The sequence below is a fragment of the Talpa occidentalis genome, unplaced genomic scaffold (assembly GCF_014898055.3).
Source record: "Talpa occidentalis isolate TD23 unplaced genomic scaffold, MPIMG_talOcc4v2.1 talOcc4.14, whole genome shotgun sequence".
Lineage (NCBI taxonomy): Eukaryota > Metazoa > Chordata > Mammalia > Eulipotyphla > Talpidae > Talpa > Talpa occidentalis.
In genome coordinates, this window is record NW_023601433.1 from 84,820,483 (window position 1) to 84,840,243 (window position 19,761).

At 38.3% G+C, this 19,761-nt stretch overlaps 1 protein-coding gene across 2 annotated transcripts in view; it reads left to right on the forward strand.

Moving 5' to 3' along the window:
• The window catches only part of NAA25 (N-alpha-acetyltransferase 25, NatB auxiliary subunit), a 59,880-nt gene that overhangs the window by 13,463 nt on the left and 26,656 nt on the right, over nucleotides 1-19,761 (forward strand). For both annotated transcript variants that reach the window (XM_037511142.2, XM_037511143.2), the window contains exons 4-13: nucleotides 830-948; nucleotides 3,318-3,392; nucleotides 5,341-5,448; nucleotides 5,774-5,852; nucleotides 8,780-8,891; nucleotides 9,707-9,796; nucleotides 11,888-12,057; nucleotides 14,079-14,191; nucleotides 17,406-17,613; nucleotides 18,306-18,395. In XM_037511142.2, coding sequence (XP_037367039.1) covers nucleotides 830-948; nucleotides 3,318-3,392; nucleotides 5,341-5,448; nucleotides 5,774-5,852; nucleotides 8,780-8,891; nucleotides 9,707-9,796; nucleotides 11,888-12,057; nucleotides 14,079-14,191; nucleotides 17,406-17,613; nucleotides 18,306-18,395 — 1,164 coding nt within the window. The remainder of the gene's footprint in view (nucleotides 1-829; nucleotides 949-3,317; nucleotides 3,393-5,340; nucleotides 5,449-5,773; nucleotides 5,853-8,779; nucleotides 8,892-9,706; nucleotides 9,797-11,887; nucleotides 12,058-14,078; nucleotides 14,192-17,405; nucleotides 17,614-18,305; nucleotides 18,396-19,761) is intronic.

The following is a 19,761-nucleotide window of genomic DNA, read 5'->3' on the forward strand; positions in this document are numbered from 1 at the left end:
TAAAATATACAATTGTTATATGCCAATTATTCTTCAATAAAACCGGAAAAAAAGAAATAAAAATTTGCCAGCATAGTAGGCCAAAAATGTTATAGTTCAATTTTGTTCTTTATTATAATAAAACTTAAGGGTTGAAGTATTATATCTGCTTATTTAAGGATTATGTTGACTTAGGGATATAGATTCTTCTCCAGTGTTTTGAAGAAAATTCATTTATCTGTCCCAAGTATTAGTTGAACGTTTCTCAATAATAAATACTGCATCAGAGTCAAAGATAAAAGATGTTCTTTTTGCCTTCATGTTAGTCTGTAAGGGGAACTAGGGCAATAGATAGTGTATTGCACTGCATATTAATAAATACTATGAGGGGTATATAAAATATTAAAGATGGCAGAGCAAAGTAATGACCACACTGCAGTGGAGGAGCCGAGATGGTGTTCAGGGAAAGTCTTGCAGAGAGTATTACATTTGAACTGGGTCTTAGAGGATGGTCACTGCATAGAAAGAGAAGAAAGGAGCATCTAGGCAGAGGGAACTAGGTGAAGGCATGGAGACTAGTGGAAGTACAAGTAGTTTGATGTGGTTAGAGCTCAAAGTGTTAGGGGTTGGAGTTAGGGTCTTGTATATTGTGAACCTGATGGGGAGGCCTTACTCAAATTATGCTTCATCTGAACCAGGAGGAGTAGTGATCAGTGATCAGATGAGGCAGAGCAAGTACCTTCTTTAGTGATGGAGATACCAGATTCTCCCATCCCCCCACCCCCAAATGCTCTTGAGGTCCAAATTATATATCAATAATTAAAGAAAATCCTATTTCTCTTTATCTTAGCGGAATTAGTTACAAAACTTTATGAGGCAGCTGTGAAGAAAGTTCCCAATAGTGAGGAGTATCACTCTCATCTCTTCATGGCCTATGCCAGAGTGGGTGAATACAAGAAGATGCAACAGGTAAATCTCCAAACTTCCTGGGCTGTAAGATTTGCTATTATTGGTGAAGGTCTCTTTAATGTGACTTAATTGCAGTGTGTGGGTGGGTGGGCGTAGGTGGGTGGTGTGCTGTGCTGTGCTATACTCATGTATATAGAACTGAATCTATGTATTTGTCTGGGGAGATCAGGTATCTTTGTGTGTTTTAAAAATGAACTATTGGGCTTTCCTGGTGGTGCAGCGGTTGAGCACTGGGCTGCGAAGCTGTCCGCAGCCTCCGCAGTGCCGGTTCAATCCACGGCCGCTGGCGAGGGTCCCACATGGCGCGCAGACCTCTCCTGCCGTGCCCGCTGCTCCCCTCAGCAGTGTGTTTCATCAGTCTGCCTGTTCTGCTCCCTGCTCTGGCTCTGGTGAATCCTCTCACCCTCCCGTGCTTATGACTGTACCCAGTGCTTATACAAAATAAATAAATAAGTCTTAAAGAAAAAAAATCTTTAAATCCTTAAAAAAATAAAAATAAAAATTTAAGTTCTTTAAATGTTTTATTTGGGTAAATTTGATGTTCTTTTGTGGCCTGATGGTATGTTTTATTTGGTTCTGATAGGTCAGCTTCAAGTGGTTCCTCTGTATCAGATTGATGTTATTTCTTCAGAAAATGGGCAGAGGGCCTCCCTGATGGCACAAAGGGTTAAGACGCGATCTATGAAGCTGTCCACAGCCTCTGCAGCACAATTTTGATACCCCGCCAGCCAGGGAGCAACCCACATGACACAGCAGACCTCTCCTGACTCACCCGCTGCTGCTGTCAGCAGCGTACTTCGGTCAGTCCGCCTGCTCTGTTCCCTACTCTATCTCTGGTGAATCCTCTCACCCCCCTACACCTCTGACCTGTGCCCCAGCTCTTGTATGCATAAATAAATAAATCTTTAAAAAAAAAAAAATGGGCAGAAATCCAAGAGCAAAATATGAACTGATTATAGAATGATTAATTTTAAAGTTTACATCTAATTTGTAAATTTCACTGTGTATAGCCTGCTGAGATTTATATATTTATCAGGGGAATAATCCCCATTGCTTGGAATGCCTGACTTTATTTATTTATTTATTTATTTATTTATTTATTTATTTATTTATTTATTTATTTATACAAGCACTGGGTATAGTCAGAAGCGCGGGAGGGTGAGAGAATTCACCAGAGCAGGGAGCAGAGCAGACAGAGGGACCGAAATACACTGCTGATGGGAGCAGCGCATGCGGCAGAGTGGTCTGCACATCATGTGGGACCCTTGCCGGTGACCAGGGATCGAACTGGCGCTGCAGAGGCTGTGGGCAGCTTCGCAGTCCAGCGCTTAACCGCTGCGCCAACAGGGGAGGCCCAGAATGGCTGACTTTTTTTTTTTTTTTTTCTGGATCTAGTTAGCACATTTTTATTTATTTTTTTAAAACTTTTTTTTAATTTACGCATACAAGAACTGGGGTACAGGCCAGAGGTGCAGGGGTTGAGAGGATTCACCAGAGACAGAGTGGGGAACAGAACAGGCAGACTGACTGAAATACACTGCTGAGGGGAGCAGCGGGCTGCAGGAGAGGTCTGGGGATCGAACCAGCGTGGCAGAGGCTGCGGGCAGCTTCGCAACCCAGCGCTCAACCACAGCGCCACCAGGGAGGCCGTTTTGTTTTAGCCAAATGTCCTATGTGTTTATATCAAATTGTGTTCCTGGACTTTTCTTTCTTTAATATGTTTATTATTATTTTTTTTGTTTTTGTCATTATTTCTTTAACATTTTGTTCATTTTGCCCCTATTTAGAGTTGATTAACTCACTTGCCCATTTACCTGAGATAAATACATAGATGTACTCCGCTCTTTCTTGTCATGTCCCTGCTTTTTAGTATTTGTATGTTATACTTATCACACTGAATAGTGGTATCTCCAAATACCATTCTTCCCTAAACTAAAAATTAATTTTTGAACTATTTAATAGTAATCTTTTCTGATTTTGAAGTTTTAATATATTGTCCTGATTTCTTTATTTTTATTATAACTTGTTAGTATGATGTCTTCAGTAAAGTTTATTGATGTACATTCATAAGCCAAATTTTGTGTTTGGTTGGTAGTCTACCAGAACTATAGTGCATTGTAGTATTTTCTAGAAATAATAGGCTTTAATTTCAGAAATCTGGTTCAAAACATGAAATATTATTCCCAGTATTATAAAGTATGTTGTCACGATTGCCTCTATTGCTTTCCGGTAATGAATGTCCAAGTCACTGGGCATATACTGGAATATGTAAATGTGTTGCTTTTCTTCTAGAAAACTTGCCACATACTCTAGATCATTAAGTGCTTTCTGTATATTTTCTAAATTAAAAATTTATGGCTCTCTTTCAGGCTGGCATGGCTCTATATAAGATTGTCCCCAAAAACCCTTACTACTTTTGGTCTGTGATGAGCTTAATTATGCAGGTGAGTATGGCATTCAGGATGGTAATGAGGTTTGTTCTTATATTTGTATACAACTATTGTCCTTCATGTATCTTCTGAACACTGTGAGTAACTGTTGTAGCATATGAGGGCTCTACATATTGTCATTGATTTCATGGGGAGTTTCGGTATTCCTTTATTCCTTAAGACTTGGTGTATCATTTTTGTGTGCCGCACAGACTATTTCCCCTGCATCTTAGAACCATTGCTGGAGTATTTTATCAATTTTGAGTCTCAAAATATTTGATATTGACCTGAGATCTGTCTTTAAGACAATCTTGTTATTTAATGAACAGGTCATGAACTGCATGGCTCTGTATTAGCATGTCTGCTTTATGAGCCTCACTCATTTTGTTCTTTTTTTTTTTTTTTTAAAGATTTATTTATTTTTATGCAAGAGCTGGGGTACAGGCCAGAGGCGCGGGAGGGTGAGAGGATTCACCAGAGACAGAATGGGGAACAGAACAGGCAGACTGACGAAACACACTGCTGAGGGTAGCAGCAGGTGAGACAGGAGAGGTCTGCTGTACCATATGGGATTCTTGACGACCGGCCGGGATCGAACCCGCACTGCCGAGGCTGTGGACAGCTTCACAGCGCGGTGCTCAACCTGCTGCACCACCAGGGAGGCCTCATTTTGTTCTTTTGCAGAAATGAGATGTTCATTTCCCAGAGCAAAGGTGCAGACTGAGCTACTATGTATGTGAGGGTGGGGAAGAAGAGATTAAAATAATAGAATTCAGAACAGGGAGACAATGGGATTGGATACATCTGTGTTCAAATAGTGGCTTCACCTCCATCTTGGAGGGGTGATGAGGAATCTTTTAACCTTAATTTATTTATGAAATAAACATAATAGGTACTTTGAAAGTTCTACAGAGTAAATGAGCTCTAAGGAGAATCTGACAGTGCTAAAGTTGTTGATATGATACGTTGATATTAATGATCAATTTAAGGGCACTGTAGCTGTATAAATAGAAGGAATTGACATTTCCCTTCTAGTACTTGAAATCTGAAAAAGACATGCAATACTTTTCAAATACCTGATGATATGTTCCCAATATATATAACAAACTATGTGCATTCCCTTTCTTAATATATTTTTAGAAAAAGGCATTTAAAATTCAGGTCATATTGTAGACATTCAGTATTTTTTTTTTTTTTAAGATTTATTTATTCATTTATACAAGCACTGGGTATAGTCAGAAGCACGGGAGGGCGAGAGAATTCACCAGAGCCAGAGCGGGGAACAGAACAGGCAGATTGACGAAAGACACTGCTGAGGGGAGCAGTGGGCGTGGCAGGAAAGGTCTGTCGTGCCATGTGGGACCCTTGCCGGCGGCTGGGGAACGAACCCATGCTGCAGAGGCTGCGGGCAGCTTTGCAGCCCAGTGCTCAACCACTGCACCACCGGGGAGGCCCCAGTATTTTTTTTTTTTTTTAAGATTTATTTATTTACTTATGCACACAAGAGCTGGGGTACAGGCCAGAGATGTGGGGGGTGAGAGGGTTCACCAGAGACAGAGTGGGGAGCAGAACAGGCGGACCTACTGAAATCCACTGCTGAGGGAAGCAGCGGGGAGACAGGAGAGGTCTGCTGTACCATGTGGATTGCTCCCTGGCCGACCGGGGATCAAACTTGTGCTGCAGAGGCTTCGGATTCCTTCATAGTGCGGTGCTTAACCCCTTGCGCTTACAGGGAGGCCCGACATTCATTATTTTAAGAATACAAAAGATAATGAATTTTTAGGACTCTCTTATAAGGCAAACCGCTCTAATGTCTCTTCTTAACAAGTTCAAATTAGGTCTGATATTTAACAAAGTGGATTGATGATTAATGTGCTGGAGTTAATAATGGTCTGCATGATAATAGCGTAACATTGTGCAAATACGGAGAAATTAGAAGGCAACATTAAATTTTCTCTTCTAGTCTATATCAGCACAGGATGAAAACCTCTCAAAAACTATGTTTCTGCCCCTTGCTGAGAGAATGGTAGAAAAAATGGTGAAAGAGGACAAGATAGAAGCTGAGGCTGAAGTGAGTAATTTTAATGTCCTACTTTTGTATTTGCATTTGCGTTGTTTTGTTGCTAAAGTATTATAAACTGTTGCCTTTTCCAGTTAAAGAGCTGATAAACATGAAATTTTTGCAAAAACATGAAATTTTGGAAGCCGCTAGCTGATGTATAATGAACGCTGGGCTGTTTGCAGCTCAGTACTCCAGGCTGAGCTGTGTGTAGGTTGGGGAGATACTGCTGTCTGACTTTTACTGTTGATTTACTCTCAGTGTTCTTTTGAAAAGCACATGAATGTCTTTATTACTCTAGAGTTTCAGTGGTTGCACTTCTTTATTTTTCTTTAAGGTTGAGCTTTATTATATGATCCTGGAACGGTTGGGAAAGTACCAGGAAGCCTTGGATGTCATAAGAGGAAAATTGGGAGGTAATTTTACAAGTTTTGTTGGTTTTTCTTCCCTTTTTAAACAAAAATATGGTGGAAAATTTCTTACTCATACAGAAACACAAAGATGAAAAAACAGAAATATCACTTGTGATTATTTTATGTTCTAGACTTTTCTGTATTTTGTACATTTATATTTTAAAATAAATTTTAATTGAAAATAATTCATGAATTCAGTAAGTTCAAGGAATGTGAAAGATTATACCCTAGATCTTCAGTCCTATAGGTTTTCCTGTATATCCCGCTACCAATACCCCTTCCCCTCTTTCTTATTTTTAACCAAACAAGAACATTCTGTTCTTGGTCCATAGAGAGTTATCTTTTTCAGTTACACAATGTTTCTTTTAAAATAACTTTTTCTTTTACGATTTTTCAATATTAATGCCTCTCCCTAGTCTGGATTTGTACTCTAGATACAAGTATTCTTTGTCTACTTGCCTGTGCTAAAGACATTGAGTTTGTAAACTTTGCTCTGCCTATACTTATACTGATATTTTTGGTTTCTTAGCAGTGTTTCTGAGAGCTGTGTCCCTCCTCCTGACACTCTTATGTGCTTAGTCTTTTTCAGTATAAATGTAGACAGTTTACTTAGTCCTTGATGGATATTTAGGCTCTTTGCAAGAAATATCTTTGCTGCAAACCAAATTACCCTCCAAGAAGCTATGTATATTTACTATCAGTATGTGAGAAGGCATGTTTCGTGGCACATTTTATTGTTAAAATGTTATTTCAAGCTTTTTATATTTCTCAATATGATAATAAAAAAATCTTACAATAAGGCAGTCTGATTTCCTAAGCAGAAGCTGCTTTTTTTTTAAATATAAGTATGAGGGAATATAATTCTTTTTTTCATTTGTTTAAAAGCTATAAATATTTTTTTTTTTTCTGAACTGCTTATCCCTTTTCTATTTCAGAATACTTGGTTAATTATCTTATTGATTCACAGAGCCCTTTACCTGTTCAAGAAGTTAGCCCTTTTCCACTGTTGTGAAAATACTTCTTCCCTTTTTGTTGGAAAACTGATTTGTGGGAACTTCATAAATAGTCTTGACCATTTCTCTGGTTTTTTGAGATTTATGAGAGATTTTTGTTCCTAAGTATTTATAAACATCTCTGATGATTTCCTTAGAGGAAATTCCTGTAACTGTAGTTATGGTTTCTTTAGTAAACCTGTTTTTTTGATTGTGCCTTTATAGTTGGGAATGATTAAACTGTAGATTAGTAGGAACAGTCATGAAAAAGACTTTGTTTCATATATGTACTTATATCCTTTACTGGACTGTGCAGTGATAAAACTAATTAATTATATAAAAAGTAAAATGGCAATGATAGAAGAAAAAAACCAAATAAAGTTTTCAGGAAAAAAAATGTAGAAGGTTTTTTTTTTTTTTTTTAGTGTTGCTTTCTAACTTCAGCCTCCTTGCACATTGATACAAGTCAGCCTTTTTAATTTTTATTCGGCAAGGTTGTAGTTTATGTGGATTGATAGTTAAAATTTAGATTTCTATAGTAAGTTCATAGTGGAATTCTTAGTATCCTTGGTCTGCTGAGCTTTTCTGAATGACAGAGCATATCTAATTTAGCCAGAAATATAGACCTAGTTTTTGGGAACAAAACTAGTTGTTGGAACAAAATTTGATTATTTTTATTTTAAAATTTTTATTTTCCTTCTAACATCTCACCTTACTCATCCCATTTCAGTCCAGGTTTATTTGATGTTTTGGATTTGTATGAATGGAAAGTCTGTCTGTGAACTAAATGTGCTAGTCCCTACATTTTTTTGGGTTTTATAAGTGTATCCATGTACTAGATCCTCAACTCAGTACATTATGCAGCCATGTCTTTTATGGGGAAAAAATCATTATGAAAGTCTAGTATCTGGAATATACTTTTTTCCCTCTATCAAAATCATTTTTAGTAAGAAAGTAGTTTTTTTATATAATAATGGCCCTTTTTCTAAGAGTAAATTAGAAAATGTGACCTTTTCCTTTTTTTCCCACTTTATTTTATTTTTTAATTTTTCTAGAGGCATTTTTTTTATTTATTTATTTGTTTGCTTGTTTGTTTTGTTTATACATGCACTGGGTACGGTCAGAAGCACGGGAGGGTGAGAGAATTCACCAGAGCCAGAGTGGGGAGCAGAGCAGGCAGAAGGACCGAAGTACACTGCTGAGGGGAGCAGCGGGTGGCAGGAGAGGTCTGCGCGCCATGTGGGACCCTCCTCCAGTGGCCGGGGAGCAGCCGGGGATCGAACCGGCGTCGCAGAGGCTGCGGGCAGCTTCGCAACCCAGCGCTCAACCGCTGCGCCACCGGGGAGGCCCTACTTTATTTTATTTTTTAAACATTTATTTATTTATGCATACAAGAGCTGGGGTACAGGCCAGAGATGCGGGGTGGAGGTGAGGATTCACCAGAGACAGAGTGGGGAACAGAACAGGCAGACTGTTGAAATACACTGCTGAGGGGAGCAGTGGGTGAGACAGGAGAGGTCTGCTGCGCCATGTGGGTTGCTCCTGGCCAGCTGGGGATCAAACTTGTGCCGCAGAGGCTGCAGACTGCTTCATAGGGTGGTGCTTAACCTCTTGCGCCACCAGGGAGGTCCCTTTTTCCCACTTTAAAAATTTTTTTTAGGAAAAAGATTTGAAATGATACCTGCATAGACACAGACATATAGCTGCATTTTGAAAGGGTCAGGTTTATTAAGAAAGAGACAAATGCATAGATACAGGCTGGAGGCAAAATCTGCATCTTAGGTTTATCATGAAGAAGAGAAAGGGAAAAGAGGTGCCTGCATAGAGACAGGTGGACACAGAGCTGCTGACATTTTCCTTCTTGTGTTTGGACGTTATATTCTGCTTTCTGAACAAAAATGAAATCAGCTTACCAATTTCTAAAACTTTTAATTGTAGAAAAGTTGACCAGTGAGATTCAAAGTCGGGAAAATAAGTGCATGGCCATGTATAAGAAGCTGAGCAGGTGGCCAGAGTGCAATGCTCTTTCCCGGCGCCTCTTACTGAAAAAGTGAGTAGAGGTTTCTTTTGGACTGAAACATGAGTGGGGCGCTCAGGGCTCACTGTTGATTTTATTTTTTGTATATGTCTTTTGAAATTTCTGTGTATAGTGTCAGATCTCTTTTTGGGAGGGTAAAGATTTATTTATGTATACAAGAGCTGGGGTGTAGGCCAGAGGAGCAGAGGAGGGAGATGAGAAGAGTCATCAGAGACAGAGTGGGGAGCAGAACAGGCAAATCTACTGAAATACACTGCTGAGGGAGTAGCAGGTGAGAAAGGAGAGGCCTGCTGCGCCATGTGGGTCAGCTCCCTGGCCAGGGATCAAACTTGTCCTGCAGTGGCTAGAGATAGCTTGATAGCGCTGTGTCTTTAACCCCTGCGCCACCAAAGAGGCTCTATTTTTTAAAGTTTTGATGAACCTTTATCTTTCAGTGAAGAGTTCTAGAATTATGTTACTTACGCCATCAGGGTGCCATCTAGTATTAGGTCTTACTAGTTCGCCAAATTCTGTATTGGTTTAAAGGAGCGTCTCCCCATTCCTTTTTAGGACATAGTAATGCGGGGGAGTTTTCTGTTAAGAGTATTAGTTTTCTAGACCTGGTTATTTTATTGAAGGAAAGACTATAGCCTCTTAAAAGTTTTTTCCTTTGAAAATGCCTCTGAAATGCTGTCCTTTTAGGACTGCAGAGGAAGTGCTGAGGGAGGGCTGAGGGAAGACTAAAATATAACTAAAATATAGAAAATAAGTTGAATATTAACGGGTCCTAAGGAAGATTTGTCACAACTTGAGTATAATCTTGTGTGTACCATTCAATCTGATTTTAGCTCAGATGACTGGCAGTTCTATCTGACTTATTTCGATTCTGTCTTTCGACTTATTGAAGAGGCGTGGACTCCTCCTGCTGAAGGTGAACAGTAAGTCATCTTTTCTACATTATATTGGCACCTGTTGATATGTCACAGCGCAAGGATTTCATTGAAAACCTAATTGAAATCTCTTTTTCTATTTCAGTAGTGTATCCTTTCAAAGCAAGATTTTTTCATTTAAGAAATATAAAATATAAACATGTCCATTGTAAAAATTTAAAATAGTGCAGAAATGAATGGTGTAGATAGCATTAGCCCCTTGTTCTCATCCCAGAAATAACTTGTTTTTTCTTTTTCAAGAAATTGAGATAAAATTGACCCACGAATAACTCTTCATACATTGTGTTGTCTTCCCTTTCGGATTTATTTTTGCGGATGTCTAACATAATCACTCCTATTATTTAATGCAAAAGTTTAACATAAACATGATTTGCAACTTAGTATTTGGGGAGGAGGAGTCCAGTGGGCTGTGGTGGGTAGCACTATGGGTTCCTTGGTGGTAGGATGATGGTAACATACATTTAAGAGTTAGGAACTGATACCCCTGAATCATATACAGTGTTGGAAAGCAGTGTACCTCAAAAAAAAAAAAGCAATAAAAAAAATCCAGAGAATTAGAAGTTTTAAAAAAGATTCTTGGGTGTCTTTTCATATATAGTATATATAGATCTATTACATTCTTTTGAGTGACTTAAGCACTCCATTTTAGAAATGTACTGTCATTCATTTAACCTGGCACCTGTTTAATGGACCCTTGCATTGATTTCCTTTTCTTATACTGGCTGTCACACACATACTGTAACAAACATAAACAGAGTTTTTTTCCTTTCTGAAATCTTTTTAAAAAGTGAATACACAGGGCCTCCCCGGTGGCGCAGTGGTTGAGCGCTGGGTTGCGAAGCTGCCCGCGGCCTCTGCGGCGCCGGTTCGATCCCCGGCTGCTCCCCGGCCACCGGCGGAGGATCCCACATGGCGCGCAGACCTCTCCTGCCGCCCGCTGCTCCCCTCAGCAGTGTACTTCGGTCCTTCTGCCTGCTCTGCTCCCCGCTCTGGCTGTGGTGAATTCTCTCACCCTCCCGCGCTTCTGACTGTACCCAGTGCATGTATAAACAAAACAAACAAACAAACAAAATAAATAAATAAAACATGCCTCTATAAAAAAAAAAAAATAAAAAGATTAAAAAAAAAAAAAAAGTGAATACACATGGCCTCCCCGGTGGCGCAGCAGTTGAGCGCTGGGCTACGAAGCTGCCCACAGCCTCTGCAGCGCCGGTTCAATCCCCGGCCACCGGGCGAGGGTCCCACATGGCGTGCAGACCTCTCCTGCCGCGTCCACTGCTCCCCTCAGCAGTGTACTTTATCAGTCTGCCTGTTCCGCTCCCTGTTCTGGCTCTGGTGAATTCTCTCACCCTCCTGTGCTTCTGACTGTACCCAGTGCTCGTATAAATAAATAAATAAATAAATCTTTAAAAAATAAAAAAAATAAAAAGTGAATACAAAAATAGGGTTTAGGTTACCAATTATGAACTGGTGGTTACTTTATAATACTTAGATCATTAAATTTAATACAAGCAATAAAGTCTGCTTGTATTATTATGCAACATTTTATATATACAGGATTATTCATTACTTTTTAAAGAAAGAGTTCATTGCTCTGTAATAATCAAATAACAAAATTGGGAGTAATCATGTCATGTTATCTGTCAGAATTTATTTGTAGCTCCGTTTTAGTCCCATTTATATTTTATAATTATTGAAGTGTTTTTTCTTCAGTTTCAGTTTGTTTTTTAAAATTTATTTATATATGCATACAAGAGCTGAGGTGCAGGCCAGAGGTGCAGGGGTTGGGGGTGAGAGGATTCACCAGAGACAGAGTGGGGAGCAGAGCAGGTGGATCTACTGAAATACACTGCTAAAGGGAGCAGCAGGTGAGATAGGAGAGACCTGCTACATCATGTGGGTCAGCTCCCTGGCCGGGGATCGAACTCATGCTGCAGTGGCTTTGGATAGCTTCATAGTGCTGAGACTTAACCCTTTGTTCCACCAGGGAGGCACCTGGTTTTAGTTTTTTGAAATCAGTTTGACTTGACTCTGATTTTGAATGGATAATTGAAACATAACATATGTGTTTATATCCAGCTCTTTGGAAGGAGAAGTGCATTATTCTGCAGAAGAAGCTGTGAAGTTTATAGAAGATCGAATAACGGAAGAATCTAAAAGTTCTCGCCATCTCCGAGGACCACATCTAGCTAAACTGGAGCTGATTAGGCGTTTACGCTGTCAAGGTTTTAATGATGAATACAAACTGGGTAAGAAGCTATAATTATATCTGGGAATACTGATCAAGGAACAGGAATGCCTTCCATACCCAAGCATAGTATTCTTCATCTGAGGCCTACAATGACAAAGTCATGTTTGGAAGCAAATGTCTTCATAACCTAAAAATATTTACTAATAAATGGATCATATAAAAGTAACCTTCAGTCACATGTTCAGCCTGGTTTAACTTCAGCATCTCTGCCTATCTATCAAGGTCTTTGTTAGGCATTCTCTTGCTGACTTGACAATAATGCTAAAAACAACTAGTTTTGCAAAAGTTTCAGGATTTTTTTTAACATTTATGAAAAGGATATCTGGCAGAATCAAAGCAATTAGTAACTGAAGAGAAAATTACAAATAATGATGAGAGAAAAGAATGATTTGAATAGCAAAGTACTGAGGCCTATAAGAAATTTGATGAAACTCAGATGCTTTTGAAATTAGTTTTTTAGCATTTACTACCCAAGAAATGAAGAGTGTCTTCTTGTGCCAGTTCACACTTTTATGGAAAAATGGCCCCTCACCCTTCAGAGCAGCAATTCTTTGCACAAACTAAGCATTAGCTTGTATTTTTAATTTTACTCTACATTTTGTTAACTTTAACATAATAAACTTCCTTAATTTCTCAGCTTCATTGTTTTAAGATAAAAAGTGCTAAAGAAATCTCTCACCCCCATCATTATGGAAGTTTGTTTCTCACTGAAAGTTGATTAAGAGAATTTTTTTAGGGACCAGTTTTCCCGCTATATGATATACCTAAAACCTGTCCTAGAATATCTCTGATCATTTTAATCATTTACTTAATGTTCTTTCAAACTCATTTGAAAATGAACTTTATCATCCTCTTTGTAGTTTATTTGTAATCAATTTTGAATGCCATGTTGATTTCTTTCTTTGGGTCTGCCTCAGTAACCTCAGTGTTAGTACCAGATTCACATGTGAGCATTTTCATGTGACCTTCAGGAAAATGTTAAAATAGTCTTAAATATTGCTTTCTTTGTAAAGCTGGATATAAAAGTATTTGGATCTACTTTGACATTTGGTATATCTATTCTTATCTTTTTTTCCTTCTCACTAGCTCGAATCTTAGAAATTTGTGAATTTGTCTAGTCTCTACAAATTTTCTTTCCTTTTGTAAGTTAGGTCAGTGAGTGTTAACTCTTGAATCACCAAGTCCTTGCAGAATCTATTTAAAGCCATAGACCTCTATTATCAGAAACATGAGCAGGAGCTGAGACCTTCAGTCTTACAGACTGTCCTTCTTAAATCTAGTTCAATTTGAGAGCTTTTTTAATTATTATTTTGTTGTTTTTAACTTGAGGAAAAAAAAATGAACTGGTAACGTTCTGCATATCCAGGTTTAACTTTTCCACAGTGAGTGTCCTTGTTGAAGTTCTTGGCCTGAGGCTCTTCCCGTTCTCCTCTGTTGGTGTACCTGCTAACAGACATTACATTTCATTTAGTTAAAGTTTAATATTTATGAAGTGGTCAGCTGTTGTGGAGAGAAGCATGTTTGCTTAATATTTGCATATAACCTTACTTCTTTATTTAAACATTAATGAAAGCTTTTTAACTACTTAAACTTTAATTGAATGAATAGCTTCACAGTTCCTAAGTAATAACTGGTAAGCTGAATTTGTAAAATTCAGCTCCTTTTTAAAATATTTGTTTATTTTTAAATAAGCAAGTCATTTTCCAGCCCTGTTTGTCTTTTTTTTTTTTTTTTTTGGAAGAAGTGAGGTAACTATTCTATTTTATTTTTTTTTTTTTGTGTGGGACCCTTACTGGCGGCCAGGGAACGAACCGGCGCTGCAGAGGCTGCGGGCAGGCTTGCAGCCCAGCGCTCAACCGCTGTGCCACTAGGGGAGGCCCTGTTTGTCATTTTCATGCAGACATTGAAGGAAAATTTTAATGTATTTGAAGTAAATGTTTTTCACATCAGACTTTTTCCTTAAATTAAAAATTGCTTCTTCCCATGAATAATTTAGTGAATTTTGTTTTCTCTTTTAAGGTGATCCAGAAGAATTAATGTTCCAGTATTTTAAAAAGTTTGGGGATAAGCCTTGCTGTTTTACAGATCTCAAGGTATTTGTTGACCTCTTGCCTGCTACACAGTGTACAAAAGTAAGTACAGTTAGAAGTCTGTTGGTATCTGTGTTTATTGTTACTAGGTTAAGTGTTTGGGTTACCTTTCTAAAAGGTGTGAGGGGGCTGAGCACTGGCTATCAAGTACTGCTCGATCACACGAGTGCTCTGGGTGCTCTCTGATCAAAGGCATGATTTCATGTTCAGCCAGAGTGAGAATAAGCCCCTGCTATATAATTGGCTTCTCTTCTCTTCTTTTGTTCAGCTACTTAGAGGTTTACATGCATTTGCAAGAGAAATAATAGATTCTTATATCCTTCATACCTTTTGTCCCAATGGTAACATCTTATATAACTACAGTATAATTAGGTAATTGACATTGATATAATCCACTGACTTTATTCAGATTTCAACAGTTTTACGTGCATTTATTTTGTGCATATAGGTGTGTTGTGTGTGTATTTACTCAGTATATAATGCCTGTAGATACGACCACCATGTCAAGATAAAACACCGGGATTCCACGTGCTATTCTTTTTAACCCACAGCTACCTCCCTGCGCTCCCTCTTTCCAAAGCCGTATTTCCTCGCAACTAATAATGTTTCCTATTTCTATAATTTTGTCATTTTAAGAATGTTATATAATGGAATCGTGTTACCTTTTGAGATTTGTTTTTGTCATTGGGCATAATTGATGCTTAGAGTTTTATGTGTATCAGTAGTTCATTCCTTTTTTATTGCTGAATAATGTTCTGTGGTCAGGATGTACCACTGTTTCTTCAGCCTGGGGAAGGACATCCAGGTGTCTTCCCTTTTTGACTGTTTCAAATAGAACTGCTGTGAGCATTTGTGTAATTTTTTGTTGTTGTTATTTGTGTGTGAACAAAAGTGTTCATTTCTCTGAGAAAAATGTCCATTAGTGCAGTTGCTGATGCATGTTTAGGTGTTTTTTTAATTATTTTTTTAAATTTTTGCATACAAAGCTGGGGTATAGGCCAGGGATGCAGGGGGTGAGAGGATTCACCAGAGACAGAGTGGGGAACAGAACAGTCAGACTGACTGAAATACACTGCTGAAGGGAGCAGCGGGCGTGTCGGGAGAGGTCTGTTGCGCCATGTGGGTTGCTCCTTGGCGGCAGGGGATCGAACTTATGCTGCAGAGGCTGCGGATTGCTTCATAGTGTGGTGCTTAACTCCTTGCGCCACCAGGGAGGCCCAGGTTTTTTTTTTCTTTATTGAGGTAACATTGGTTTACAATAGTGTATATGATTTAGGGAATAGGTTTGTACCTCATCAGATGTATGTTACCGTACCACCCCAACCATCAAAGTACCCTTATTCCTTTACCCTAAGCATTGGGTCCACTCCCCTTGCACCTTTAGTGTCTTAAAGAAAAGGCCACATTCTTGCATAGAGGCTGCACCATTTTAAAAGGCATATTTTTATTTTTAAAAGGCATATTTATTCAATGTCAGGATCAGACTATTAGATTTAGCAATCAACTTCATGGGTGCAAAACAAAATTATATTAAAACCCTTTGTTAGAATGCTTTACTCTTTTCACAGAACAGAACCTAGAATAACCTGTTACACAGTTAGTCACCAATGCAGTCCTCTAGTTTTGTGCCCATACACTCGACTTGTCTGAGACAGGTCTTCTGGGGAAGGGCAGGGCCCTGCCACCTCTGTGCTTGGCTGAGTTCCAAATCTTTTGTAACTTGTAGCTCCTCCATCACTTCTGGCTCTCCTCTCACACTAAACTTTGTTTCCTGGCAGTTAGTTAAAACCTTCTGCCACTGCCACAGCTGCTTCTGCTGCTGGAGCCTCCATAGCTACCTTGGTTTTGTGGTTTGGCAAGTATTGGCACCACCATGGGGGCCAGAGCTCCACCTTCAAAGTTTCTTTCTTTCATGGAGGAAGATTGATTGTTGTAATTGCCAAAAATCATTGTAGTTTCTACCTCCAAAATTCCTACCATCATTGCCAAATCCATTATTGTTTGAACCATATTAAATTCTGTTAGCAGTGTGCCACTCACCCAGTTCTCCGCCTTTAGTGTTGTCACTATCTGCTTTTTTTTAATTGTACCCATTCTGATAGCTGTGTAGTGATCTTTCTTTATGGTTTTAGTGTGTATTTCTCTAAGTTTCATGGTCTTTTCCTGTCTCATTTGCCATCTGTATATTCTCAGTGAAATGTCTGTCTTTTGCTCTAGTTGACTTGTTTTTGCTTTTTATTGTTGAGTTTTGATAATTATTCTAGATTCAAGTTCTTTGTCAGATAAGTGGTTTCATGTATTTTCTCCCAGTCTTTAACTTTCAGAGATACCTGTTGCCTTTAATTTCTAAGTCTTCTAAGGTTCTGGGACTGCGATGGGTGTATTGCTTTATTGGTGTCCTCCCCACTTCATGCTGCTGTACTTCAGCTTTCTTGGTCTGTGCATTGGTTGTTGCTTACCACTGCCCTGCCTTTTAGCTTCTGGAATCTTGTTGATGTTTTTTGTTTGCTGTCATCTCTTCACATGTTCCTGATTCTTGTGGATTGACCCCTTTTTTGTTCTTTATTGTCATCTTCATAGCATTTTGGAGTGAAAGCCTACAAATGTGTAATTGGAACTGGTGTTTTTAAAAATTCTTACCAAATTTAAAGGATAAAAAATATTTTAAAGCAAGATGTTACTCGTGGGAGCAACTGGGTGGAGTGTGAGTGGGACCTCTCTGTATTATTTCTTAGAACTGCATGTTAATTTACAAATGAAAACTTTAGTGAAAAGCAGTTTAAGGCCACTGACACAACATAATCAGCCCTTTCCATGTACATTTCTTTTAAGAACTCATGGATTTTATTAGTATATCAGTCTAATTGTAGGGTGTTTTGTTTTTTTAGTAGACTGTTCTTTTCTACAGTCTTCCTAATTAACTTTTTCATTGTTACATTATACATTATGTTAATAGGATTTACAAGGCACATTTTACAATGAAAAAAATCCTTTTAGTGAGTATAGCACATGATATTGATGAAATGCTTTTGACCAACAATGAATGAGTGTGCTAGTCTCACCAGGTTTGGGTGCTGTTAGGGATTATTTTGTTTTAATGATTTTGGTAGATAGAAAATGGGATACTAGAGGGGTTTTAATTTGTACTTTTTCTTGATGTCTTTGGCTAGACCACTTCAGTATTTGGTAGTTATGGCCCACCTACTAAAGACTAGCTTTGTTTTGAGAATTATGCTCCTCTTTTTTCACCCTGCAGTTTATTAACCAGTTACTTGGAGTTGTTCCTTTGTCGACACCAACAGAGGATAAGCTGGCATTGCCTGCTGACATCAGAGCTCTGCAGCAGCATTTGTGTGTGGTGCAGCTGACGAGGTTACTGGGCTTGTACCACATGATGGATAAAAATCAGAAATTGACCGTGGTCAGAGAATTGATGTTAAGGTACCAACATGGGCTGGAATTTGGTGAGTATCCATAGGTTTTTATTACTGTATCTTGTTTTCATGAATTTGACAAGGAAAATACTTTGTCAAATGGGAAGACTATCCAAGTGATGAAATGGACAGCCTTTCTTAAGCTTGGCGGTGAAAAAATTACAGTTGTCTTCCAGTTGTCTGTGTCCTTCCTAATCTGGTGAGCGAACCCTTTATCACACTGGGGCTCACGAATTACTTAGTTTATGGTAGCTGTCACATTACTTTTTTTTTTTTTTTGTCACATTACTTTTAAAATACAGACTTTGTAAATGAACTAAAGAAATATTATAAACTGTGAGAGAAATATTTAATTTTTAAGTAGATATCTTCGGGTTGCTAGATACATACATGTGCTAAAATATAAATTATCTAACTAAATTTTGTCAGTATTTCTCTAACTGTATTCTAAAAAAATCAGGTGAAATAAAGAGCATAATATTATTTCTTCAGTTAATGTAAGGCCCTTGTCTTCAGTTTTTTCTTTGCCTGTAGCCTACCAAATCTTCCTGCCCTCTTTTGGGGACCTCTGTTCTTGGCTTGTTTTTTCTTCATGGCTTATGTTTTTTCTTCTGGTATTTACTCCCATTATTTTCTTTCCCTCATTTCCCTTCTGTCATTTTTCCTCCTTTAAAAAGCTCCTTTGAATAATTGTTAAAATAGAGACTTTTTTTTCCCCATAGGGAAGTCCTGTTTGAAAACGGAATTGCAGTTTTCAGACTATTACTGTCTTCTTGCTGTCCATGTGCTTATTGATATATGGAGAGAAACAGGTAAGGAGCAGTGATTTCAGTTGAACTTTACCTTTGCTTTTACTAATTATTGATATAAATTCAAATTATATAATTTAAGAATTCGATTTATGCATTAAGTTTTTCTTTCCCCAGGATGCTTCTGGAAAAGTCTCCAGTTATCCCCCTTGTAATGATGATAATCTTAAATCAGTATATATCTGATCTATGTGGGTAATGACTGTAAATAACCTATTACAACATAATTAAAATGCAGAGAAAATGATTCTGAAATAGATATATAGGTTCATTAAACAAGATAGTTCCTTGTATTCACTTAAAAATGTTATACAGGAAAATATGCTCTTTGGAATACAGTTCTGATTAACTCACCATGACAAAAACATGAAATGTAGTAAAGGAATCACTGTGAATCATTGAGCAGGAAAAGGATGATTTAGTAAGTGGTATTGAGATTGCCTTTTCTTCAGGTTTCACCTGAAATTTTCTTATTAGCAGTTTTTGGGGAAAAATAACTTGTGTATTACTCAGGAGGCTAAATTACAGGAGAAACAAAGGACAGGGGAGACTATTGCATGAGAGACACAACCCCTGCCCTCATGGATCATTTCACAGAGCATTCATTTTCATATCAACCTCGTGTTTATCAACCTCATGTTTATCATCATTCAGAAGTGCCCTGTTATCCTGAACATAAACGTCACTCTGTTTAGGACAGTTTAATTAATTAATTAATTAATTTTATCTATTTATACAAGAGCCAGGGTACAGTCCAGATGTGTGGAAGGGTGAGAGGATTTACCAGAGACAGAGAGGGGAACACAACAGGCAGACTGACGAAGTACACTGCTGAGGGGAGCAGCGGGCACAGCAGGAGAGGTCTACGCGCCATGTGGGACCCTCACCAGTGGCCGGGGATTGAACCGGCACTGCAGAGGCTGTGGGCAGCTTCGCAGCCCAGCGCTCAACTGCTGTGCCACCAGGGAGGTCCTTTTTCTGGTTTTTAATGTTGACCTCCTAAAAGGTGTTTGAATGTATTACCTCCTCTTTCTCATTTGAGAATAGATACTAGTTTGCCTTTGAAGGCGTGGTAGAACTCTTGAGTGAAATTTCTGGTCCTGGACTTTTATTTTTTGGGAGACTTGATTACTGTTACAATTTCCTTGCTTGCCATTGTTCTTTTAGGTTTTCTATTTCTTACTAATTCAGCCTTAGATGGTTGTATATTTCTAAGAATTTGTCCATCTTTTCTAAATTATTCATTTTACTAAAATGAATAATAGTAAATGAATAATAGTAATCTTTATGATACTCTGAATTTGAGATGTCTTTTGTAACTTCTTTTTTGTTTCTGCTTCCTTGAGTTTTCTCCTTTTTTCTTGGTGAA